We start from the raw sequence: 26,733 nt of genomic DNA on the forward strand, positions 1-26,733 counted from the left end.
CATTAAGCTACTAATGAATTTACATAAATAGCATTTTACCATTTTTAATACTAATGTCAACCGTTTTTTATATTAAAGCATTTCACTGTAATGTAATTTTAGGAAATAATTTCGTTTGTTATGTGTTCAATTCTGGTGATTCGGTTTCTTACAATAATGCATGACACTTTATTAGCTGATCATGTTTTAAATAAAAATAAAAATAATTCTAAGAATTGACCAACTATAATTGTCAGACATATGAAGTGTGTGATCAGAACAATATTTTTTCTGCATGGAAAGGAGCATTTTAAGTGTACCGTGAGTTGACATACTTAAAAAACACAATTTCCCTCAAATTATACTATTTACTGTGTACCTACCACGCCAAGCCAAAACTTCCTCATACATATTTAATTATTATAATAAATGTTACCCTTATTATTCAAAGGGAAATCGCAAGCATTTACAACGTGTAGTGTCAAGAAAAGACCCTCTTCATCTATGTGATTGTGTGTTTTTAAAGGCAGCAACAACACCATAAACTATTAACGCCTCAATCGGAAGCTGTTGTAATCCAATATGGTGGATTTACTGTCTGGCACAAAAACATTTAAGCTCATTATTCCTTTTGGACCCCCCAGTTATCTTGTTCTATTGGATTTTGTATTCCCAGGTTGTATTGCTGTCATAACCGCTTCATCTGTCTGTATACCTTTTATTGCAACACACAGCATAGGAGAATAGAAGCCATTCAAATGCCACATCTATTTTTAGATCTTCTGAGAGACATGGTACAAGGATGATGAGTTAGAAATATCAGGCTCATTGAAGCCAACACTCTGTGTGAAAGTGATTGCCCTTAACCCTTGTGTTGTGTTCGAAAGCTGTTACCGTTCATGGTGTTCGCGGGTCAATTTTGACCCATGATTTATATCAGTCCAAAACACTCAAAAATAATGACTATCATCCAATATTGTTTTAACTACATCACAACTAACATATTGTGCATTCATAACCGTACTATCCTGTTGTAATTTTATGGCCCGAAAAAATATTACACCACATATTTATGTTATTCAATTCACTCGTGATATTTCCTATAGGGAAGATAGTGGATCATTACGTTATCTGACTATAATAGACTAATGAATACAATCTCCCCCAAAAAATGTTTTAATTATTGTAACGGTGGATGAAGGGGGTGGGGTGTCTAAAGTCAAAGATGAATCTTGTTTGGGACAATTTTGACCTTGAGTCACCCACAACAATTCTGCTGGGTCTTTTTTTTTGAGACCTTCAGACTTGGCTAAAATTGTCAAAATCTGTTTTGTAGTGTTTGTATAGCTGTTGTGGAGGATATCATGAAGCCTTGTTCCGTTAAAAAAAACTATAGCGTAGTTATTATATAATTTTATCTTGAAACGGGTCACGGGAGACCCGAACACAACATAAGGGTTAAAACACCTCCATATTGCAGAGAATCCCCCGAGTGTACGCCTGATGTGAGCTGCAAAATTAGAACTTTTTGAAGTCTTAGTGTAAAAAGCTTGTTCTTTGTGATGAAACAGTGGGGCAAAAAAGTATTTAGTCAGCCACCAATTGTGCAAGTTCTCCCACTTAAAAAGATGAGAGAGGCCTGTAATTTTCATCCTATGTATACCTCAACTAGACAAAATGAGAAAAGAAAATCCAGAAAATCACATTGTCTGATTTTTAAAGAATTTATTTGCAAATTATGGTGGAAAATAAGTATTTGGTCACCTACAAACAAACAAGATTTCTGGCTATCGCAGACCTGTAACTTCTTCTTTAAAAGCCTCCTCTGTCCTCCACTTGTTAACTGTATTAATGGCACCTGTTTGAACTCGTTAATAGTATAAAAGACACCTGTCCACAACCTCAAAAAGTCACACTCCAAACTCCACTATGGCCAAGACCAAAGAGCTGTCAAAGGACACCAGAAACAAAATTGTAGACCTGCACCAGGCTGGGAAGACTGAATCTGCAATAGGTAAGCAGCTTGGTGTGCAGAAATCAACTGTGGGAGCAATTATTAGAAAATGGAAGACATACAAGACCACTGATAATCTCCCTCGATCTGGGGCTCCACGCAAGATCTCACCCCGTGGGGTCAAAATGATCACAAGAACGGTGAGCAAAAATCCCAGAACCACACGGGGGGACCTAGTCAATGAACTGCAGAGAGCTGGGACCAAAGTAACAAAGGCTACCATCAGTAACACACTATGCCGTCAGGGACTCAAATCCTGCAGTGCAAGACGTGTCCCCCTGCTTAAGCCAGTACATGTCCAGGCCCGTCTGAAGTTTGCTAGAGAGCATTTAGATGATCCAGAAGAGGATTGGGAGAATGTCATATGGTCAGATGAAACCAAAATAGAACTTTTTGGTAAAAACCCAAGTAGACGTGTTTGGAGGAGAAAGAATGCTGAGTTGCATCCAAAGAACACCATACCTACTGTGAAACATGGGGGTGGAAACATCATGCTTTGGGGCTGTTTTTCTGCAAAGGGACCAGGACGACTGATCCGTGTAAAGGAAAGAATGAATGGGGCCATGTATCGTGAGATTTTGAGTGACAACCTCCTTCCATCAGCAAGGGCATTGAAGATGAAACGTGGCTGGGTCTTTCAGCATGACAATGATCCCAAACACACCGCCCGGGCAACGAAGGAGTGGCTTCGTAAGAAGCATTTCAAGGTCCTGGAGTGGAACTAGCCAGTCTCCAGATCTCAACCCCATAGAAAATCTTTGGAGGGAGTTGAAAGTCTGTGTTGCCCAGCGACAGCCCCAAAACATCACTGCTCTGGAGGAGATCTGCATGGAGGAATGGGCCAAAATTCCAGCAACTGTGTGTGAAAACCTTTTGAAGACTTACAGAAAACGTTTGACCTCTGTCATTGCCAACAAAGGGTATATAACAAAGTATTGAGATTAACTTTTGTTATTGGTCAAATACTTATTTTCCACCATAATTTGCAAATAAATTCTTTAAAAATCAGACAATGTGATTTTCTGGATTTTTTTTCTTCTCATTTTGTCTCTCATAGTTGAGGTATACCTAGGATGAAAATTACAGGCCTCTCTCATCTTTTTAAGTTGGAGAACTGGCACAATTGGTGGCTGACTAAATACTTTTTTGCCCCACTGTATAAGGTTAATTTAAACCATGCAGACACATAGCCATACGTTGGAATGTAATAACATAGATTAACCCATTTTGGTTCATTTTTTATTGACATGTTTACAAATATTAAATCATTGCTTTTTTTACATGTATTTGCATTGTACCAGCAAGCATTTTATAAAGCATTCCAAAAACATTGCTACAATTATGAAACTATTTGCTATTCTTTTTTCATTAAGTGCTTTTAAACATTAAGTACATTATAATACAATACAAATGAAACATTTAATTAAAAAAATATATCATAAAGCTGACCCCACACACCAATGTACCTGCCTAATAGCAAATGCTGCCCTTGAAAAGCTAAAAAGTAAAAACAAAACTCCTATGGTGATTTTTAAATCACAGGAAATGGCCATAGACAGGCCGGATATACAGCAGGAAGTGACATAACATGGTTGATTCTTTGAGGAATGTACAGAGAAGAATGTCATTAACAAAACAAAATCAGTACGATGACTTCTAAATTCTTTAAACTACAAACTGTGGCAGTATGGATTTTCTCACACCATACCACCCCAGCAAAATTCTCCTGAGCGCTTTTTTAATGCAAACCTATTCTGATCAGATGAAGAAAACAAAAATCAAAGTCAAATTGCAGCAATCAAATGTGGGGCGAATTAATGTTTCACAAACAACTGGCCGAAATGTTATCTATGAGACTGATAACGGATAAATACATCTTTATAATTAGTAAATTCGACAGTGTACAAAAGACTAATGCATCCAGTGCATTACTAACTACAGTGCATAGACAAAGAAAAGTCTTTACATTGAACATCAATCATTCCTTCATTAAAAGGCATTGCACAGTTTGAATTGGAATAAGGCAAGCTACAATTATTTGCTGGATAACCTGATACTTCTATCAAATATGATATATTGTTTGTCTTAACCTAAAGGTTCCTTTAACTAAGTAATATCTTATCAGTCCCTGTTTGTCTCTTTCAGTTTAACACAATACAATGGAGTGCCACCTACTGGCACCAAAGCATACAGGCTTTGAAAAGGCACTTATTATTAGAACCAGCAATTATTCGTACAAGGCATTACAAAGTTCCGATAATACAAGCGTTCCTGGCAAATAATGTAATAATACCTATATACAATATATTACCTGAGAAGAAAATTGTATAATCAGTTAGTCATATACAGTAGTAAACAAGCAGAAATGTAAAGAAAGACTGAGCAATACAAAAATCTGCCTTTATCAGAGACAATCCAATTGACATATAATCCAATTTCGTTTTGGTCAGTGATGATGTCCCCTATTGTATCTCCATATGCAGCTCCCTCTATTATCAATCATTCAACATTTGCAACAAATAAATACCACAAAATAGAGGGTTGAATCTAAAAAGATACAAGATACTTGACAAAAGCCTGGCAAGAATAAAAATAGAAATGCACCCCAATTTGTTAAAAATGTTCCCTTTGCAAAAGCCTACAGATTTTTTAAAGCTTGAGAGAATATAGGAGGACCTGAGTGGTTTTCTCGGGTTTATGCATTGCTGTACTCGCTTTTGGAGAAATCTTTTTTTGGTTCTACATTCTCATAAATAGAGAGTGCAGCAGCGTTTTGGTAGATTAGATCCACATTGGTTCCAGTTCTTGATCTGATGATGTCGATGGCACACTGGTTTAAGAACACATACTGGTCCTGCAGAGACACCCAATTTAAAAAAGACTGAAATACGGCACACTTCGTATACTTTACATATATTTCAAACAACATGCACCGTGAAACAAAAACAATTAAAACTGTGAGACTTTGTCTTACCTCTGTCTGCACCATAAGGGGTCGGTGCATGCGGAGATCATAGACGATGCCGAAAACGTCCACAATATTTTCCCTTTCAATCTGGAACATCAAATGGTCGATGGCTATGAAGGTGCCAGTTCTTCCGACACCAGCACTGAATGTAGAAAACAAAGACACAAAGTAGAGGGAAAGAGAAAAGACAGACAAATATCAGATCTTTTTGTCATTTCAATTGTGCAGAATTAAATTTTTGTTTGAGTGTTCAGTCGGACCTGCAGTGGACCACAGTGGGAGAGTGCCTGGAAAATTGGTCCATGTGTTCTCTGACCAAGTGTCTGAAGCTGATGAGGAGCTCAGTGGTTTGCGGTACGCCATGATCTGGCCAGGCTGTGAAGTGGAAGTGACGCACTGAACGGGTCTCTGCTGTTTTTACCTACAGGAAGAACAAACCCAAAATGGTTGCGACTGGCTTACTGGCTGTGATGCAGAGAAAGGCTTTTTCACAATTATAAGGCCCTGCCTCAGAATGTAACTGGAGCACAGAACTTTTGCCTTCAGACTCATTCTTTTAAAAGTATTCAGTAGAGTGTTATGTTCACTCATAGAAGTGATATGCAAGTATTCCAAACTAAAGGTGGGAAAACAGCCCTGATGGGTGATGATTCAACGACAAAGATTGTTTGAATTTGACCCTCCTAAAAATATATATATTTGGAATATTTAACATCTCACCACTTACATTTTTAACGTCAAAGTCCCTGATGGTCCAGTCTTCAAGCGCTATTTCAGAGGTTGTTGTCACAGTGATGTTTTCAAAGTGCTTGGCGCCCTGAGCCCAATACTGCTCGCATTTTACCTGGAACAGGAAAACACAATATTAACAATCAACTTACATTTTAAGTTTAAAACCTTATAATTATATTTCTAAAATATGCAAATCATATCTACTGCATGTTTTAGTTTTAACATTCTCGTTGCTTTGCAGCGTTGTGCTTGTGTTCAAACTCACTCGTCCCTGTTCATTACAGCGTGTCAGCATGACCAGACTCCGTACATTCTTCTCCCAGATCATCCTCCAGAAATCGTTGACTGTGCCGGGCAAAGGACCCTGAGCTGCGATAAACTCCTTCCTAGAGTTGTAACCCTGTCAAACAAAACATCAGCCCCACACACACAACACAAACATCCGTCCTGTTCAGTTGAGAGCCTCAAAGAGCTCAAAACATCACTGCAGATAAAGTTGGATAGCATGCCATTAAGAAGAAGGATGATGATCAGGATGTTAACTGATACTGAAGCCATGACTCAGGCAGAGAGCTGTTTTTAAGTGTCAGTACGCACCGGCATGTAGTTAGCATTGATGTAGTCATCATATGGACTCCCATGGATGATAGAGAGTTTCACCCTAGAGGAGTCATCTGGGAGGTGAAAAAAGAGCGTAAATGAAAAGATACGTTTGCTATATGAAGGTAGGCCGCACTGATATGTGTCTGATTATATGGATGTTATGTCCACTTAAAAATGGGATCATGACGGTGGAAAGCACTGGATACAGGTGATAGGCTATGACGTAGTTGAAAGAGTGAGGAGTGTTATTGTTGAAAGCAGCAGAGGTGGATTTGTTAAGGAGACTCACAGGGAAGCACGTTAGCGTAGCGGTTCTTGGGCTTGTTCTCCAATCTCTCAGCATTAGTTTTCAACTGAACTGTACCAACCATCTTCAGGTCCTTTTGGATGAAAAAAAGAATAAGGAAAGATGATTTGATGACTCAATCTAGGGTGCATGCCTGGCACCAAAAGAACAAATCAATATATTAGGCTCATGTTTCACCTCAAATTCTTCAGCAAAGCCACAGTTGGAGTCGGCCTTCTGCTTCTTGTAGTAGGCCTCAAAGTCCTCCACCCTCACAGCCAAACTGCTGCTCAAATGGAGACGAGAGGTCAGACCACTGTGTCTTCATTTTGTGTCAAAATTAGAAAAGTTTAAAGACCTAAACATACTTAATAATTTAAAAGGATTTATACTTACACTTTGGCTCTGAAATAAGAAAGAGGAAGAAGCAATGTTGACTGTTAAAGAAGCAATTGTTGTCCATTTACTTTAAACTTATAACAACATGGTAAAAATGAAAACCTTACCTCATGGAAAATATCTGGATGTCTGATGCTTCTTTGTTGGAAACCCTGTAATACACGTGTTGCGAGTTAAAAGTTGAGTCCAAAACACACAGACTCAATATCTTTTTTACAAATTAGGACAATGACAAACCTTTTCCAATAGACTATGAAGCCGATTAGGATGATGAAGAGAACGCAAAAAATTCCCAATGTTACTCCGACAGCAATGCCAATGATTGCTAAAATGTTGACAGAGATGAGAACAAAAAGACAAACAAAGAGGTAAGGGAGAGTTTTCTCACCTCGTGGGAGCATTTTATAACAACACGTGTTCTGAATGTGGTACCTGGGTTCTGTGGAAGTATAACAACAGGATAGGGATGGGCTATTGTCATCAGTGATGCACTGTTTAGGACAAGGTCGTTTTCCATGACCAGACCGGTGAACAACACAATGGCATATCTGCAGGATTGAACAAATCAGTTAATCGATATACTAATGCTCACAATTCCTTTTCCTAATATACCAATAATGTACTATTGTTTCATCAAGAGTAACTACTTTGTACTTCTGCATACCTATTCATATACAATATTGTTTGTGTTCTTACTGGTATTTTCCATTGGCATCCAAAGCACCATTAGTGTAGCCATTCCATTTGGATTCATCTCCCACCGCTATGTTGAAATGGCTTTCTCCACTGCGTTTTTGGAGGAGGATTTCTGTGACCGTTGCCAGGTACACAGATGTAGGCTTTGCTTTCCACTCACTATAAGTCTTTCTCAAGCCCTGGGTCCAATTAGCTGTGTCACCTGTTAGGGCAGGAATTACAGTAGTTGGTATTTATTGTTTCATGGTAACAAATAAAGACAAACAGCAGTAAATACTTCCAGAAATGGTCACATTAGCACCAATTGAGGATGAAAGCGCAACATAATTAGAGGACTAAATACACATTTTACATTTCAATTACTCATCCTGTGTTATGTTACATTTGGGAAGAGAACATGGTTTGCTTGCATTAATCCACTGTGAAAAAAACTTTTCCATTGATTTCCCGCTGAAACACAAGGACAACGAAGTGTTCTTCACAAATCCAAAGTAACATAAGGTGAGTTGTTGATATACAATTGGTCATTTTGGACATGATGTATTATTTGAATAAATGAAAAAGAAACTACTACTTTTGAGTTCATTTGTCACCAGCACCCCAACATGTGTGATTGGCCCATTGGTGTTGTCCAGCAGGCTGTGGTCAATCTGAAGGGTGAACGTGCTGAATAACGTGGAACCCACATTCACCAGCAACTTGAAGTTAGCTGGAATAGATGGATCTTTGGGGGGACAAAAAGGATTTTAATCAAATATATATTGAATAATTCATGGAACAGTTATGGAATTCTAGTTAATGAAGCATAATGTCGTACTTGTGATGCCTGTCCAGCATTGAGTATACCGAGGAGTGCTGGGTAGTCCACAGCTCTGAGTCTCCATTATCAGATTGTATTTAGTATAATGAGGAAGGTTGGTCACAGTATGTTCACAACAGTTTTTAGTCGAGGTGATATTGCCATTATACGTGACTTTGAAGCCAGAGTATTGGCCATTGGGTTTGTCCCACTTCAGGATGAGTTCTGCCTTTTTTGTGTTCGGACCTTCACACTTCAAATCTTTCACCGGGCTTGCATCTGAAGCATAAATAGGACATTATTGTCAGAATAACATCAAATTATTACAAATATGATTTTCTAAATATGTGTTTCATTTATTCAATGTAAAGTTAAACTGTTATGATCATACTTGTGCACTTGGAAATGCATCTGTCTTCCCCTTCTATGCCATTTGCTGCCATGACAAAAACACAGAAGGTGTAGTTGGTCCCAGCAATGAGCCCCGAGATCTCTGTGTCATTTTGTACGGAGGATTTGTTTTTGGATTCATATCCAAATACTGCATACTCGACCCGATACCTGTATTCAGACTTATACTCTGGTGGCTTAGTCCAAACCAGACGTACAGCAGTTGAGTTTAAGGTGTCAGCTTCCAACTGCCCAATTTTGTAGGGACCTGCAAACAGAAAGTGTTTCTGATAAATCTTTAAAAAAGCACATCAACAGTTTAATTGTTATTTACTTTAGTTGTTTTGCTCGTATATTTTGGGGTTTGACAGTACATATACATACGTGTAAAGTAGGACACTGCCATAGGAGCTGCCTCAGTGCCATCTGCTGTCTGTGTGGTTACAGTGAAGCTGTAGTTGCTCCCAGAGAGAAGTCCATGGATTGTTTTGTTGTGTTTGTGTGTGACTGCAGGGGGATAGAAGGAGCCATTGCTGGTCTGAACCACATATGAGTAGTTTTTGTCTGCTGGCTGATCCCACTCCAGGGTCACTGACTCTGTGGTGATTTCTGTCTCTGTCAGGTTGGCGACAGAATATGGTCCTGAGAAAAAGACGTGAACAGGTTTATGTGTTTATGCATGTCAGATTTTGGGTTAAGCACATATAGCTTAATATGTATTGAGCATTAACTGTTATTGTGACAGATATAACTAAGATTAAAGTAGTTCCTAGTGAAATGTAGTAGTGTTCACTATTATAAATATTTGGCATTTTTTATTTATACTGATTAAGAAAAATTGTTAAATGTTCACAAAGCAAGTATAACTGAGTATCACTAAGTTTATAGTTATTTTAAAAAGCTTGACCATTTTTTTAAAATGATACTGCATGCAAACATACAAAAAATATGTTTTTTAGAACTTGTCCCTCTCACTATATTCCAAAAATAATAAAAATGAAAAACAAAACCAGAAAATGCATACTGGTAAACAGAACTCAAACATAAAAATGTACAAATAGGTGAATACATAAACTTACATGAAAAATAAATTAGTAGTAATACATAATAAAAAACAATAACCCTGGCACTCACTGGTATAGTTTTCCGTTGTCACTGCAGTGCTCGTATAGTTTAACACACCCACAGTAACAACAGTAATATTGTAGGGGCTTCCAGACTGGAGCTTGTCCAGCAGAAACCAGTTGTGTGTAACGAGAGAGGAGCGCAAAAAGTTGGAAACACTGAAGGTGAACTGATTATAGTCCATCTTCTCTGGAGGGGGCCAGGTGAATTTGATGGACGTCTCAGTTTGATTGACCACCGTGATGGGGCCTGGAGGGTTGGGAACTGAACAAAAGAAGAGAGGGAAACTATTTTATTATTGCTTGATTTAAGGCATTTATAAAATAAACATTGGTCAAGATACATACAGTACATATATATTACACATGTAGTATGCAGATTTGAATAAACAATGTAACTCACAAGTTGCGTTGCAATAAGACAAGTTGCTTTGAAAAGGTCCACTTTTGGTGACCACAATCACACAGTAAAGCACTCCTGGTGTCAAATCCTGAAACATTACTTCCCCAGTGTTGTTGCTCAGATCTGTTTTGTTTCTCTCCAGCTCCCAGTCTTTTTGCAGCTGGACGGTGTAGGAGTCCACCTGTCCAATTGCTAGTGTCCAGCTCACTGACATTGTTGTTGTATTTCCTAATGCTATGATGCCAGAAACTGTTTCAGGCCCTGAAAAAAAAATGTAAATGTTATGTAATATACAATTAGAAAAGTTTGGGCCTTGCCAGAACACATTAAATTGACCAGAGGAATGTATAGGGTTGGGTCATCACTGAGAAATTGGAAGACAATTATTTATTGTACAATAAAAAATGTGTATTTTAAACAAATTTGACAGAATTAATTCTGGGGAGTTAAGGTGATGGCCAGAAACGTCCAAATTTGTTATGGTCCAAAATTATTACACTTTCAATTATTATATAGAAACGAGTCTGCCAGTGGGACATTGACCAGTAAATACATGAGTGTGTATAACTCTTTTGGATGGTGTAACTCATTTCTATTTGTATTAATCAAATGCATCTCTTTAGCCACCAACAATGTTATATACTGTATATATACATACACACTTTTCAGTAACTGTAATCACATACTTGTGTAACTTGATATGCTTTCCACTCTGGACTTGACCCCTTCTACCACCGTAAAGACATCAAAAGTGTACAATTCTCCAGGGTTCAGATTGCAGATTGTGAACGACTCATTGTAGATTGAAGAATTCTGCACCATCCTGGTGTTCTGCAACGCTATCACCAGGTAGGAGTAGGTAGGCTTGTGATCGATTTGTCCGCACCATGACAGCCGGATGGCCGTTGTGTTCACATACTCCACTGTGAGATTCAACACTGCTTTCGGCACTGCAGCAAATACAGAAGAATGTTATACAAGGCTTGAATCCACAATATAAAAGGGGTATTTTAAATGTACCATCAATTTGAGTATATACAGTAGGATGTTTCTGATAGTACAGAATCCATTAATGCTTCATTGTGTTTAAATGAAAGGCCTTACTGGTGTAACTGAATGTCTGTTCCACCGTGGATTCACTCCCTGCTGCTGCTATAGTCGTGACATTGATATTGTATCTATTCCCTGGCTCCAGAGATGTTACATCTGCACTGTTATTGCTGACTGTTATGTTGAACACCAGTTCTCCTGTAGTCTTGTAGGCTTGAACCAAGTATTCATAATACGACCAGGCTTCCTGTGGTTGTGACCATGACACTTTTACTGAGGTGGTGGATTTAGGGCTCGCTTCAAGGTTCAACACAGGGTTGGGCACTAGAAAAATTACAAACAAAGGAAATGTTTACTAGAAATCAACTGAATCACAAAATACTTATGTCACTTCTGATATAATAACTATATATGTTATTTCATATCTAGCAACATTCTTACTGAAGGTGTATACAATCTTATTTTACTAATATTGCCAAATCTACAACATGACTTTAATCAGTCCCAACTTTAGAGACACTTCTAGTAAACTTACAGGTGAAAGAAGTATTTTGGACAGCCGTGCTCTTTAAACTCTGGGGTCCAACTGTTTGTACAGTTATATTGTAGGACTTTCCAGAGAGAAGTGAGGTCAGCTCGGTGTAGGTGTTTGAGGAGATTTTATTCAGTGCCTCTCCACCATCATGCTGATAGGATATGTTATAGCTGATGTGTGGAGCTCCATCCATCAAAACAGGAGTATCCCACCTCAAAAAGAGCGAGTTTGTGCTCTGACTGATGATGATGGATCCAGGAGGTGTGGGCTCTAAGAGAAATGAAAAACAGGTAGACGCACACTTAATGCTTCTGTTTCTGTTGTAATATATGTCCTACTGGTTTTGATGGTTTGAACCCTAATTAAAAAATAAACCCACTTGCAAAACATTATTACAATGATAATAATAATCTTACTAGTGGCAAATGAAGACTGCTCAGACGTCTCGCTGAAGTTTCCAGCGACAGCGGTCACTTTGATATCATACAGTCTCCCAGGGAATAAATCAGTAAAGTTTGCTTCTTTGCCCGCTGTTGTGGTGCTATTAGAATCATTTTGATTTGAGATGTTCACCACATAGTGATCAGCAATCCCTGAAGGTAAAGTCCACTCGATGGTCAGGTCACTGGTTCCTCGTGCAGTAATCTTGATGTTCTCAGGCCTTTCAGGCCCTGTACGATAAACAAGTAAAAAAGTTTAGTTCCCTGTCATTGCATTACAGTATGAAAGAAACACATATCTAGTCATGTAGTGAATTTGAAATAGCGTACAAGTAGGAACCACCAATGTAATATGTATTGACCAATAAAATACATCAAATATTACAACATCAATATATCTTAGTAATCCATAGACCATGTACTATATAAAAATACTGTATACTATATTTCTTATTAACCTAGTGTTGAGAATGGTCCCTTTATGAACAATATTTCTCCCAAATCCAATGCGATATCAAGTTAAATATCATAGCAACACACTTTCCTTATTAGTACATGGTAATATGTCAATAATTAATTAATCAACTTTTTGGTATGTGTAAGCAGATGAATGTTAAAAGAGGCAACAGCTATAACTACTAATGTGGGAACCAAAGGGGAGGCTGGCGTGAAAACATATGAATGACATTATTGTAAGCCAACAATTTTTAGGATGTCTTCTAAAAGAATAACTCATTGTTTCACAACTACATTACTGCATTTACATCAACTTCATGCTAGTGCAAATACGCTTTCCAAAAGTAGCAGGAAAAAGGGATCTCCAAAAGGCATGGACCTACTTGTGAAGGTACTTATTGAGGTTCCGACTCCTTTGTTTGAGTTTTTTCCAGCAACAGCAGCCACTAGAATGTTGTATTGGACTCCAGGGGTTAAATTGTTGATAGTAAAGTTGGTTTCAATAGTGGTATTATTAAGGGTTACGGTTTCTCCTATTGCATTCCACTGAACTGAGTATGAGGACACATTGCCCTTGGGTTGTTTCCAGATCAGAGACACAGATGAACTTGTGACTGCAATGATGGAGAGATTTTTGACACCAGCAGGTTCTGCAAGTGAAAAGAAAAACAGGGGAAAATGTGACATATTAGGAAAAATTAGGCATCTGAAAATGGATGAAATCTTCATTGACGAAAATTGTGATTTAAAAAATTAGAACTGGGAAATACGGAGGGTGTGGTTTACTTCTGAATATGTTGAGTTGGTAAAAAAGTTTCAGGGAATACAAAACGACAGCGAGTGGTTTGAACAAAAACTACACCAGAGTGTGTTTCATGACACGAGACCATAGTTGCTTAACCAAAAAGCTAAACAAAGCTATTAAGTGCAATACAACTTGTGTTAAAAAGGGAAAAGGAAAGGAGAGGTCAATACTCTTTGAGTAAAATCTTTAATACTTGGTGTAATCGTGTTGTGCCTGAGGATCAACATCAGTCTAAGGACGAACAGCAAATTAGAGAACAACTTATTTTCTATATTCACAAGTATCATCCTGTTTGTGATTCACTGCGGACAGTCTTCAACAACAGATGTCTTCAGCAGACTCTCTCTATCTGACTTCATGAAATTCAGTTAATGTTTACTTACTGGTGTACTGAGAAACAGTGGTACTCTGTCCTTCAGTACTGCCATCACCTGCCACTGCAGTGACATTTATATCATACTGGACACCAGCAGTCAGGTTAGAAATGGTTATTTGTGTTTCAGTCACGTTTTCACTTTTAGTGACATTTCCATCACTCCACTGTACTCTATATGAAGAGCTGTTCCCCTCTGGTTCATTCCACATCACAGATATGGAGGATGTTGTGATATCAGTGACAGAGAGATTCCTGACTACTTCAGGCTCTGTGAGCGCAGGATAAATACGAGGTGAGGAAAAAAGATGTTTAGAGACAGACAAATAAAGAACTAGTGAAAATGACAAGAACAAAGACTACACAAAAGTGTTTCATTACAGCAGAGAACAGTTTCTTATCCAAAAAGCTACACCAAGCTATTACAAAAATGAAACTTATGGTTACTTGTGACTATGGTGAGCTGGTGAGGATCTCCTGTTGTCTTATTGTCTCCAGCAACAGCAATAATTAAGATGTTGTAGCTAGTGCCAGGGATCAGGTCTGATAGCACAGCAAAGAGGTTGTTGGTAACTCTGATCGTCTTTGCTCCACCATGATCCCACTCCACCCTGTACAGGAGCACCTCACCAGGAGGTTGGGTCCAGTTCAGAGAGATGGAGGAGGTGGTTGTGGACACAATAGGTATTCCAATTGTACCAGGTTCTTGAGTAAAACGGAGAGGAAAGGTCAATACTCTACGAGTAAAACATTTAACCACTGCCTGGTGTAATCATGTTGTGCCTGAGAGTCAACGTCAGTCTCTAAGGAGGAAGAGCAAATTATGCAACAACTTGTCCTTTGAGAGGACTTGTTTTTCTACACCAGGACGTCTCTTACAGAAACCTCAGAGCATCATCCTGCTTGTGATCACTGCAAACAGTCTTCAACAACAGATGTCTTCAGCAGACTCTCTCTATCTGACCTCATGAACCACAGTTAATGTTTACTTACTTGTGTACGGAGAAACAGTGGTACTCTGTCCTTCAGTACTGCCATCACCTGCCACTGCAGTGACATTTATATCATACTGGACACCAGCAGTCAGGTTAGAAATGTTTATTTGTGTTTCAGTCACGTTTTCACTTTTAGTGACATTTCCATCACTCCACTGTACTCTGTAGGAAGAGCTGTTCCCCTCTGGTTTATTCCACATCACAGATAAAGAGGATGTTGTGATTTCAGTGACAGTGAGATTCCTGACTACTTCAGGCTCTGTGAGCGCAGGATAAATTCAAGATGAGGAAGGAAGAATATTAAAAGCCAGGGAATACAAAACGACTGCGAGTGGTAAGAACAAAAACTACACCAGTATGTTTCATGACACGAGACCATAGTTGCTTAACCAAAAAGCTACACAAAGCTATTAAGTCCAATAAAACTCGTGTTGAAAGGGGAAAAGGAAAGGAGAGGATAATACTCTATGAGTACAACTTTTAGTACTTGGTGTAATCGTGTTGTGCCTGAGGATCAACATCAGTCTAAGGACGAACAGCACATTAGAGAACAACTTATTTTCTATATTCACAAGTATCATCCTGCTTGTGATCACTGCAGACAGTCTTCAACAACAGATGTCTTCATATGAGCAGACTCTCTCTATCTGACTTCATGAAATTCAGTTAATGTTTACTTACTGGTGTACTGAAAAACAGTGGTACTCTGTCCTTCAGTACTTCCATCACCTGCCACTGCAGTGACATTTATATCATACTGGACACCAGCAGTCAGGTTATAAATGTTTATTTGTGTTTCAGTCACGTTTTCACTTTTAGTGACATTTCCATCACTCCACTCTACTCTATAGGAAGAGCTGTTCCCCTCTGGTTCATTCCACATCACAGATATAGAGGATGTTGTGATATCAGTGACAGAGAGATTCCTGACTACTTCAGGCTCTGTGAGCGCAGGATAAATACGAGGTGAGGAAAAAAGATGTTTAGAGACAGACAAATAAAGAACTAGTGAAAATGACAAGAACAAAGACTACACAAAAGTGTTTCATTACAGCAGAGAACAGTTTCTTATCCAAAAAGCTACACCAAGCTATTACAAAAATGAAACTTATGGTTACTTGTGACTATGGTGAGCTGGTGAGGATCTCCTGTTGTCTTATTGTCTCCAGCAACAGCAAAGATGAAGATGTTGTAGCTAGTGCCAGGGATCAGGTCTGATCGCACAGCAAAGAGGTTGTTGGTGTCTCTGATCGTCTTTGCTCCACCATGATCCCACTCCACCCTGTACAGGAGCACCTCACCAGGAGGTTGGGTCCAGTTCAGAGAGATGGAGGAGGTGGTTATGGACACAATAGGTACTCCAATTGTACCAGGTTCTTGAGTAAAACGGAGAGGAAAGGTCAATACTCTACGAGTAAAACATTTAACCACTGGTGTAATCGTGTTGTGCCTGAGAGTCAACGTCAGTCTCTAAGGAGGAAGAGCAAATTATGCAACAACTTGTCCTTTGAGAGGACATATTTTCTACACCTGGAAGTCTCTTATAGAAACCTCAGAGTATCATCCTGCTTGTGATCACTGCAGACAGTCTTCAACAACAGATGTCTTCAGCAGACTCTCTCTATCTGACCTCATGAACCACAGTTAATGTTTACTTACTTGTGTACTGAGAAACAGTGGTGCTCTGTCCTTCAGTACTGCCATCACCTGCCACTGCAGTGACATTTATATCATACTGGACACCAGCAGTCAGGTTAGAAATGTTTATTTGTGTTTCAGTCACGTTTTCACTTTTAGTGACATTTCCATCACTCCACTGTACTCTATAGGAAGAGCTGTTCCCCTCTGGTTCATTCCACATCACAGATATGGAGGATGTTGTGATTTCAGTGACAGAGAGATTCCTGACTACTTCAGGCTCTGTGAGCGCAGGATAAATACAAGATGAGGAAGGAAGAATATTTAGAGCCAGGGAATTAAAAAACTAGTGAATGGCAAGAAAAATAACTACACCGAGTGTGTTTCCTGACAGGAAAGCACAGTTGCTTAACCAAAAAGCTATACAAGTTATCAAGTCCAATAAAACTTGTGTTAAAAAGGGAAAAGGAAAGGAGAGGTCAATACTCTTTGAGTAAAACCTTTAGTACTTGGTGTAATCGTGTTGTGCCTCAGGATCAACATCAGTCTAAGGACGAACAGCAAATTAGGGAACAACTTCTATTCTATATTTACAAGTATCATCCTGCTTGTGATCACTGCAGACAGTCTTCAACAACAGATGTCTTCAGCAGACTCTCTCTATCTGACTTCATGAAATTCAGTTAATGTTTACTTACTGGTGTACTGAGAAACAGTGGTACTCTGTCCTTCAGTACTGCCATCACCTGCCACTGCAGTAACATTTATATCATACTGGACACCAGCAGTCAGGTCAGAAATGTTTATTTGTGTTTCAGTCACGTTTTCACTTGTAGTGACATTTCCATCACTCCACTCTACTCTATATGAAGAGCTGTTCCCCTCTGGTTCATTCCACATCACAGATATAGAGGATGTTGTGATTTCAGTGACAGAGAGATTCCTGACTACTTCAGGCTCTGTGAGCGCAGGATAAATTCAAGATGAGGAAGGAAGAATATTAAAAGCCAGGGAATACAAAACGACTGCGAGTGGTTAGAACAAAAATTACACCGAGTGTGTTTCATGACACGAGACCATAGTTGCTTAACCAAAAAGCTACACAAAGCTATTAAGTCCAATAAAACTTGTGTTAAAAAGGGAAAAGGAAAGGAGAGGACAATAATCTAAGAGTAAAACATTTACTACTTGGTGTAATCGTGTTGTGCATGAGGATCAACATCAGTCTAAGGAAGAACAGCAAATTAGGGGACAACTTATTTTCTATATTCAAAAGTATCATCCTGCTTGTGATCACTGCAAACAGTCTTCAACAACAGATGTCTTCAGCAGACTCTCTCTATCTGACCTAATGAACCACAGTTAATGTTTACTTACTTGTGTACTGAGAAACAGTGGTACTCTGTCCTTCAGTACTGCCATCACCTGCCACTGCAGTGACATTTATATCATACTGGACACCAGCAGTCAGGTTAGAAATGTTTATTTGTGTTTCAGTCATGTTTTCACTTTTAGTGACATTTCCATCACTCCACTCTACTCTGTAGGAAGAGCTGTTCCCCTCTGGTTCATTCCACATCACAGATATGGAGGATGTTGTGATTTCAGTGACAGAGAGATTCCTGACTAGTTCAGGCTCTGTGAGCGCAGGATAAATACAAGATGAGGAAGGAAGAATATTTAGAGCCAGGGAATTAAAAAACTAGTGAATGGCAAGAAAAATAACTACACCGAGTGTGTTTCCTGACAGGAAAGCAAAGTTGATTAACCAAAAAGCTATACAAGTTATCAAGTCCAATAAAACTTGTGTTAAAAAGGGAAAAGGAAAGGAGAGGTCAATACTCTTTGAGTAAAACCTTTAGTACTTGGTGTAATCGTGTTGTGCCTCAGGATCAACATCAGTCTAAGGACGAACAGCCAATTAAGGAACAACTTCTATTCTATATTTACAAGTATCATCCTGCTTGTGATCACTGCAGACAGTCTTCAACAACAGATGTCTTCAGCAGACTCTCTCTATCTGACCTCATGAAACACATTTAATGTTTACTTACTGGTGTACTGAGAAACAGTGGTACTCTGTCCTTCAGTACTACCATCACCTGCCACTGCAGTGACATTTATATCATACTGGACACCAGCAGTCAGGTTAGAAATGGTTATTTGTGTTTCAGTCACGTTTTCACTTTTAGTGACATTTCCATCACTCCACTCTACTCTGTAGGAAGAGCTGTTCCCCTCTGGTTCATTCCACATCACAGATATAGAGGATGTTGTGATATCAGTGACAGAGAGATTCCTGACTACTTCAGGCTCTGTGAGCGCAGGATAAATACGAGGTGAGGAAAAAAGATGTTTAGAGACAGACAAATAAAGAACTAGTGAAAATGACAAGAACAAAGACTACACAAAAGTGTTTCATTACAGCAGAGAACAGTTTCTTATCCAAAAAGCTACACCAAGCTATTACAAAAATGAAACTTATGGTTACTTGTGACTATGGTGAGCTGGTGAGGATCTCCTGTTGTCTTATTGTCTCCAGCAACAGCAAAGATGAAGATGTTGTAGCTAGTGCCAGGGATCAGGTCTGATCGCACAGCAAAGAGGTTGTTGGTGTCTCTGATCGTCTTTGCTCCACCATGATCCCACTCCACCCTGTACAGGAGCACCTCACCAGGAGGTTGGGTCCAGTTCAGAGAGATGGAGGAGGTGGTTATGGACACAATAGGTATTCCAATTGTACCAGGTTCTTGAGTAAAACGGAGAGGAAAGGTCAATACTCTACGAGTAAAACATTTAACCACTGGTGTAATCGTGTTGTGCTTGAGAGTCAACGTCAGTCTCTAAGGAGGAAGAGCAAATTATGCAACAACTTGTCCTTTGAGAGGACATATTTTCTACACCTGGAAGTCTCTTATAGAAACCTCAGAGTATCATCCTGCTTGTGATCACTGCAGACAGTCTTCAACAACAGATGTCTTCAGCAGACTCTCTCTATCTGACCTCATGAACCACAGTTAATGTTTACTTACTTGTGTACGGAGAAACAGTGGTACTCTGTCCTTCAGTACTGCCATCACCTGCCACTGCAGTGACATTTATATCACACTGGACACCAGCAGTCAGGTTAGAAATGTTTATTTGTGTTTCAGTCACGTTTTCACTTTTAGTGACATTTCCATCACTCCACTGTACTCTATAGGAAGAGCTGTTCCCCTCTGGTTCATTCCACATCACAGATATGGAGGATGTTGTGATTTCAGTGACAGAGAGATTCCTGACTACTTCAGGCTCTGTGAGCGCAGGATAAATACAAGATGAGGAAGGAAGAATATTTAGAGCCAGGGAATTAAAAAACTAGTGAATGGCAAGAAAAAAAACTACACCGAGTGTGTTTCCTGACAGGAAAGCACAGTTGTTTAACCAAAAAGCTATACAAGTTATCAAGTCCAATAAAACTTGTGTTAAAAAGGGAAAAGGAAAGGAGAGGTCAATACTCTTTGAGTAAAACCTTTAGTACTTGGTGTAATCGTGTTGTGCCTCAGGATCAACATCAGTCTAAGGGCGAACAGCAAATTAGGGAACAACTTCTATTCTATATTTACAAGTATCATCCTGCTTGTGATCACTGCAGACAGTCTTCAACAACAGATGTCTTCAGCAGACTCTCTCTATCTGACTTCATGAAACTCAGTTAATGTTTACTTACTGGTGTACTGAGAAACAGTGGTACTCTGTCCTTCAGTACTGCCATCACCTGCCACTGCAGTAACATTTATATCATACTGGACACCAGCAGTCAGGTTAGAAATGTTTATTTGTGTTTCAGTCACGTTTTCACTTTTAGTGACATTTCCATCACTCCACTCTACTCTATATGAAGAGCTGTTCCCCTCTGGTTCATTCCACATCACAGATATGGAAGATGTTGTGATTTCAGTGACAGAGAGATTCCTGACTACTTCAGGCTCTGTGAGCGCAGGATAAATTCAAGATGAGGAAGGAAGAATATTAAAAGCCAGGGAATACAAAACGACTGCGAGTGGTTAGAACAAAAACTACACCGAGTGTGTTTCATGACACGAGACCATAGTTGCTTAACCAAAAAGCTACACAAAGCTATTAAGTCCAATAAAACTTGTGTTAAAAAGGGAAAAGAATAGGAGAGGACAATAATCTAAGAGTAAAACTTTTAGTACTTGGTGTAATCGTGTTGTGCCTGAGGATCAACATCAGTCTAAGGACGAACAGCAAATTAGGGGACAACTTATTTTCTATATTCACAAGTATCATCCTGCTTGTGATCACTGCAAACATTCTTCAACAACAGATGTCTTCAGCAGACTCTCTCTATCTGACCTCATGAACCACAGTTAATGTTTACTTACTGGTGTACTGAGAAACAGTGGTACTCTGTCCTTCAGTACTGCCATCACCTGCCACTGCAGTGACATTTATATCATACTGGACACCAGCAGTCAGGTTAGAAATGTTTATTTGTGTTTCAGTCACGTTTTCACTTTTAGTGACATTTCCATCACTCCACTCTACTCTATAGGAAGAGCTGTTCCCCTCTGGTTCATTCCACATCACAGATATGGAGGATGTTGTGATTTCAGTGACAGAGAGATTCCTGACTACTTCAGGCTCTGTGAGCGCAGGATAAATACGAGGTGAGGAAAAAAGATGTTTAGAGACAGACAAATAAAGAACTAGTGAAAATGACAAGAACAAAGACTACACAAAAGTGTTTCATTACAGCAGAGAACAAAGCTACACCAAGCTATTACAAAAATGAAACTTATGGTTACTTGTGACTATGGTGAGCTGGTGAGGATCTCCTGTTGTCTTATTGTCTCCAGCAACAGCAAAGATGAAGATGTTGTAGCTAGTGCCAGGGATCAGGTCTGATCGCACAGCAAAGAGGTTGTTGGTGTCTCTGATCGTCTTTGCTCCACCATGATCCCACTCCACCCTGTACAGGAGCACCTCACCAGGAGGTTGGGTCCAGTTCAGAGAGATGGAGGAGGTGTTTCTTGTGTAAGTAGGTCCCCAAATGTTGCCAGGTTCTTAAGTAAAACGGAGAGGAAAGGTCAATACTCTACGAGTAAAACATTTAACCACTGGTGTAATTGTGTTGTGCCTGAGAGTCAACATCAGATTAAGAATATGACCAAATTATGCAACAACTTGTCCTTTGAGAGGACTTGTTTTTCTACACCAGGACGTCTCTTACAGAAACCTCAGAGCATCATCCTACTTGTGATCACTGCAGATAGTCTTCAACAACAGATGTCTTCAGCAGACTCTCTCTATCTGACCTCATGAACCACAGTTAATGTTTACTTACTTGTGTACGGAGAAACAGTGGTACTCTGTCCTTCAGTACTGCCATCACCAGCCACTGCAGTGACTTTTATATCATACTGGACACCAGCAGTCAGGTTAGAAATGTTTATTTGTGTTTCAGTCACGTTTTCACTTTTAGTGACATTTCCATCACTCCACTCTACTCTATAGGAAGAGCTGTTCCCCTCTGGTTCATTCCACATCACAGATATAGAGGATGTTGTGATATCAGTGACAGAGAGATTCCTGACTACTTCAGGCTCTGTGAGCGCAGGATAAATACGAGGTGAGGAAAAAAGATGTTTAGAGACAGACAAATAAAGAACTAGTGAAAATGACAAGAACAAAGACTACACAAAAGTGTTTCATTACAGCAGAGAACAGTTTCTTATCCAAAAAGCTACACCAAGCTATTACAAAAATGAAACTTATGGTTACTTGTGACTATGGTGAGATGGTGAGGATCTCCTGTTGTCTTATTGTCTCCAGCAACAGCAAAGATGAAGATGTTGTAAATAGTGCCAGGGATCAGGTCTGATCGCACAGCAAAGAGGTTGTTGGTGTCTCTGATCGTCTTTGCTCCACCATGATCCCACTCCACCCTGTACAGGAGCACCTCACCAGGAGGTTGGGTCCAGTTCAGAGAGATGGAGGAGGTGTTTGTTGTGTAAGTAGGTCCCCAAATGTTACCAGGTTCTTAAGTAAAATGGAGAGGAAAGGTTAATACTCTACGAGTAAAACATTTAACCACTGGTGTAATCGTGTTGTGCCTGAGAGTCAACATCAGATTAAGAATAAAGAGCAAATTATGCAACAACTTGTCCTTTGAGAGGACTTATTTTTCTACACCAGGACGTCTCTTACAGAAACCTCAGAGTATCATCCTGCTTGTGATCACTGCAGACAGTCTTCAACAACAGATGTCTTCAGCAGACTCTCTCTATCTGACCTCATGAAACACAGTTAATGTTTACTTACTTGTGTACTGAGAAACAGTGGTACTCTGTCCTTCAGTACTGCCATCACCTGCCACTGCAGTGACATTTATATCATACTGGACACCAGCAGTCAGGTTAGAAATGGTTATTTGTGTTTCAGTCACGTTTTCACTTTTAGTGACATTTCCATCACTCCACTGTACTCTGTAGGAAGAGCTGTTCCCCTCTGGTTCATTCCACATCACAGATATGGAGGATGTTGTGATTTCAGTGACAGAGAGATTCCCGATTACTTCAGGATCTGTGAGTGAGAGAGAAGTTGGTGGGGAAAATAATTAATGTTTCACTATTACAATTTTAAAACACTGTTATTATCTTTGTTTTTGACATTTGATTTGACAAAGATCATTCGGCAACAATGCTGTAGGTACTTTACTGTTTAATGATCACACTTACTTGTGGTGGCCTCTTTGCAGCAGTTCAAGCAGTCAAAGTAGATTTGATAGATTGCTCCAGGAATCAAATTATTTGCAGATATATTTTGCCAGATTGAGATGTTGCAGCTTGAATTGGATCCAATCGTGACTGTGGTTGTCGTTGTCGTTAAGTATTCGGTGATATTGCTGTCACATTTTCCACCTAGAAGATACAAGAACAAGAAGAGTAGAAATGGAGTTAAAAAAAAGTTACATTTAAAAAAAGATAACATCAGGAATGATGTTCTTAACACATGTGCGATAACTTATATTTAGTAGAAAAAGCACACGGGTACTTACATTCTTCTGTAGAGACCTGTGGAGAGAGAGAAGCAGAGTCAAATATCTTGCACCAGCAGAGGTCAGCATTGAGTTAACACAGCTTCAAACGATCAATTAGAAACCCAACCACCCAGTCAATGTCACAGAACATCAGTAAATTCAGCAACAACAAATAGCACTGCAAACCAGGTCATTTTTACATGGCTTCTTAAAACAGCCTTTTCTCAGGCCTACTAGTAAAACACTATGTTTTTCTGTCTGCTGTGGCAGGCGGTACCGCAGTATCAGGACCAAGACTCAGGGACAGTTTCATCCCCCAGGCAATGAGACCGCTTAATGCCTGAGCTCTGTTAAGTGCCTCCATAACCCAACGCATTCATCTGGTTGCATCTTAGATTTATTTAATTTATTATCTTAATAGTTATCACTGGATCAAACAATATTTATTTAGTATAGTAGTACTGCAACGGCAATACTTGTAGACTGGTCTAGCAACATAACCTGCACTATTTTATTCAACTTTATCGAACTGAGTTTCATTTGCAATATTTATTTATTTGGTTGTCTTATGTCCTATATATAATATGTTGCATTGTTGGAGAAGCTCGGGACCTAAGATTTTCATTGCTGTAACTACACTGTAGTGCATATGATAATAAAACCCTTGAAGCTTGAATATTTCTCAAGGTGAAGGTCTAAATGCTGTTTCAAAGCCGTTCCTACTATGCCATTAATTAAATTATAATGGATACATATTGCTGGGTATTTAATTTCAATACCTTTTGGTCATATAGTATTGATTATCAAGAAGTGTCGGTCAAAAAGTTATTGATTTAAATCCTGTGTAAAGGATCAAACGTGCTTATATTTCCTAAACTAATCATATATGCACTGATATTAATATTTAGCATGAGATCCAAAAGTAGTAAATTGAATGTATATCGAATCTATATACAAACAAGAAAGGAAGAGGAAAACAAAAAGAGAGTTATTCTTTAAACACACAAGCTCAGATTGTGTCTTATGACAGACTGTGGTGTTGTATCAGTTGGAACGAACAAGAGAATCTGGTCATATTCAACTATCGGTTATTATTCTCTTCTCTCAGACGTTACATTTGGGGAAGTGTTGTCGAAACACTGTTCTTCCTCATCTCTATTGCTCTGAAACAACTACAAGTGCTGACAGCAAACAACAATATCATGCACACAGACACAGACACACACACACACACACACACACACACACACACACACACACACACACACACACACACACACACACACACACACACACACACACAATCACACACACACACACACACACACACACACACACACACACACACACACACACACACACACACACACACACACACACACACACACACACATACCTGTACACATTCTTGGCCATAAAACTCAAACTCTGTATTTCTACCATGGTTATTTCCTGTGTCCTGGTATCAGTACTAAACACACAGCTCTGATTCTACATTACTTATTAGCTAAAACCTCATCAGCCCAGAGTGACTCGCTGACATGTAGCCTTTCAGTTTGTTTACCGCACAGCTAAACATTAAACACATTGCATCATTGCTCAAACCTTCATCATTCTCTCAACTACAAAGATAAACCTCAATCATTAACTCCTGATAATGTTGGAATATCTTTACAATTACAGCAGTCCTGCATCACACCAGGTTGTACTTCAACATGAAATATGTTAATGTTTAAACAACATGTTAGACACAACATTAAGCTGCAATTAGTGATTGTTCTCATTATTGTGTGAACTTTCACTAACATCTTCGATTTCATCAACCAATTATATAGTATTTGGATTGTGGAAAAATATCATATCTTTATTTCCTGTGACATCTTCAGATGTTTTGTTTTCTGACCACCGGTCCATACCGCAAAGATAATTAATCATTTTAGTTTCAAAAAATTACTCAAACTATTAAAATATTGATTATTTTTCGGAAATGTGTACATTGTTGATTCCCTCAGGATCTAAATAAAATATCATGAATATGGTACAAGGATGTGTGCATTGGCTTTTGTTTTATGTATCTGATAAACTATTATAATGAACAGTGTATATCTGTTGTACTTATTTCTTATATTCAGAATTATAGTGACAAGATATTGTTTAAAGAAATATTTATTGTTATTAATTATTCACGGTAATAAGAGTAAATTGGAGTTAGACATCTTATAAAGAATAGAGCATATTACAGTAAGATAGGCCTTACAACCTAGCAACTCAAACATTTGTCAGCCCAGGAAGCCAGGGGGAAAAAAGTGAAAGGTTAATTTTGCTCTGAGGTTGACCTTTTCACTCACCCGTCCCTGGAGAGAGGCGTCTACTAACTTTTCTTTTTCTGTTAACAACATTGACCCTACCCTTCCTTTCATTCCTCTGGGACTCTTTTCTCCTTTATGAAGTACAGCGGTGCCATCCCAGCATTGTACAAGGAGTTTAAGGGGTCAGTGCTTAGAGGATCTGGTGAAGCCAGGGTGTTTAGTGTCCGACAACGTTAGTTTAACCGAGTGCAATTATAACAAACATTTAATTGAAATATAATATATAGTTTAGAAAAGGCAGTATTTGGTTCTAAAAATAAATATTAACAAAACGACAGATTATTTAAAAAAAAAAGCACATTAACAGGAGGAACAGTATGAGGAAGTATAGGCCTACAACACAACTGTACTTCTGCAGTTTATGTGGGGTGTAAGTGTGGCTGAGCTTCACACTAACGCCCTGTCAGATAAAGTGGAACTGGGGAAAATGTCTCACTTTATGTAATTTAGTGACACATATGTTATATTTCCCCCAATAGTAAGGCAAGGCAAGGCAAGGCAAGTTTATTTATATAGCACCTTTCAACACAAGGCAATTCAAGGTGCTTTACAAAAATGAAAGACATTCAGACAAAGGCATTTAAAAACAGTCATAGGAGTAGAGTTTGTTTTTAGAAATAAAAGAGAATCTCTA

General features: G+C 38.9%; 1 protein-coding gene across 1 annotated transcript in view; it reads right to left on the minus strand.

The window, feature by feature from the left end:
• Positions 1–3,218: 3,218 nt before the first annotated feature.
• Positions 3,219–26,733, minus strand: part of LOC307039926 (receptor-type tyrosine-protein phosphatase beta) — a 35,281-nt gene continuing 11,766 nt past the window's right edge. The window contains exons 2-43 of the mRNA XM_079682377.1: positions 23,749–23,764; positions 23,429–23,611; positions 23,013–23,273; positions 22,473–22,730; positions 22,036–22,296; positions 21,497–21,754; positions 21,074–21,334; positions 20,395–20,655; positions 19,718–19,978; positions 19,177–19,434; positions 18,740–19,000; positions 18,063–18,323; positions 17,384–17,644; positions 16,707–16,967; positions 16,166–16,423; positions 15,729–15,989; positions 15,046–15,306; positions 14,500–14,757; positions 14,063–14,323; positions 13,258–13,524; positions 12,395–12,649; positions 11,979–12,248; positions 11,498–11,767; positions 11,080–11,343; positions 10,394–10,654; positions 10,001–10,255; positions 9,251–9,508; positions 8,868–9,134; positions 8,495–8,755; positions 8,249–8,401; positions 7,678–7,879; positions 7,414–7,529; positions 7,219–7,306; positions 7,089–7,133; positions 6,781–6,868; positions 6,586–6,676; positions 6,291–6,367; positions 5,959–6,093; positions 5,689–5,805; positions 5,222–5,382; positions 4,968–5,103; positions 3,219–4,847 (exon numbers count right to left, since the gene is read on the minus strand). Of these exons, the coding sequence (XP_079538503.1) occupies positions 4,689–4,847; positions 4,968–5,103; positions 5,222–5,382; positions 5,689–5,805; positions 5,959–6,093; positions 6,291–6,367; positions 6,586–6,676; positions 6,781–6,868; positions 7,089–7,133; positions 7,219–7,306; positions 7,414–7,529; positions 7,678–7,879; positions 8,249–8,401; positions 8,495–8,755; positions 8,868–9,134; positions 9,251–9,508; positions 10,001–10,255; positions 10,394–10,654; positions 11,080–11,343; positions 11,498–11,767; positions 11,979–12,248; positions 12,395–12,649; positions 13,258–13,524; positions 14,063–14,323; positions 14,500–14,757; positions 15,046–15,306; positions 15,729–15,989; positions 16,166–16,423; positions 16,707–16,967; positions 17,384–17,644; positions 18,063–18,323; positions 18,740–19,000; positions 19,177–19,434; positions 19,718–19,978; positions 20,395–20,655; positions 21,074–21,334; positions 21,497–21,754; positions 22,036–22,296; positions 22,473–22,730; positions 23,013–23,273; positions 23,429–23,611; positions 23,749–23,764 (8,817 nt within the window). The 3' untranslated portion in view covers positions 3,219–4,688. The remainder of the gene's footprint in view (positions 4,848–4,967; positions 5,104–5,221; positions 5,383–5,688; positions 5,806–5,958; positions 6,094–6,290; positions 6,368–6,585; positions 6,677–6,780; positions 6,869–7,088; positions 7,134–7,218; positions 7,307–7,413; positions 7,530–7,677; positions 7,880–8,248; positions 8,402–8,494; positions 8,756–8,867; positions 9,135–9,250; positions 9,509–10,000; positions 10,256–10,393; positions 10,655–11,079; positions 11,344–11,497; positions 11,768–11,978; positions 12,249–12,394; positions 12,650–13,257; positions 13,525–14,062; positions 14,324–14,499; positions 14,758–15,045; positions 15,307–15,728; positions 15,990–16,165; positions 16,424–16,706; positions 16,968–17,383; positions 17,645–18,062; positions 18,324–18,739; positions 19,001–19,176; positions 19,435–19,717; positions 19,979–20,394; positions 20,656–21,073; positions 21,335–21,496; positions 21,755–22,035; positions 22,297–22,472; positions 22,731–23,012; positions 23,274–23,428; positions 23,612–23,748; positions 23,765–26,733) is intronic.

The sequence above is a fragment of the Notothenia rossii genome, assembly GCF_949606895.1.
Source record: "Notothenia rossii genome assembly, chromosome: 5".
Taxonomy (NCBI): domain Eukaryota; kingdom Metazoa; phylum Chordata; class Actinopteri; order Perciformes; family Nototheniidae; genus Notothenia; species Notothenia rossii.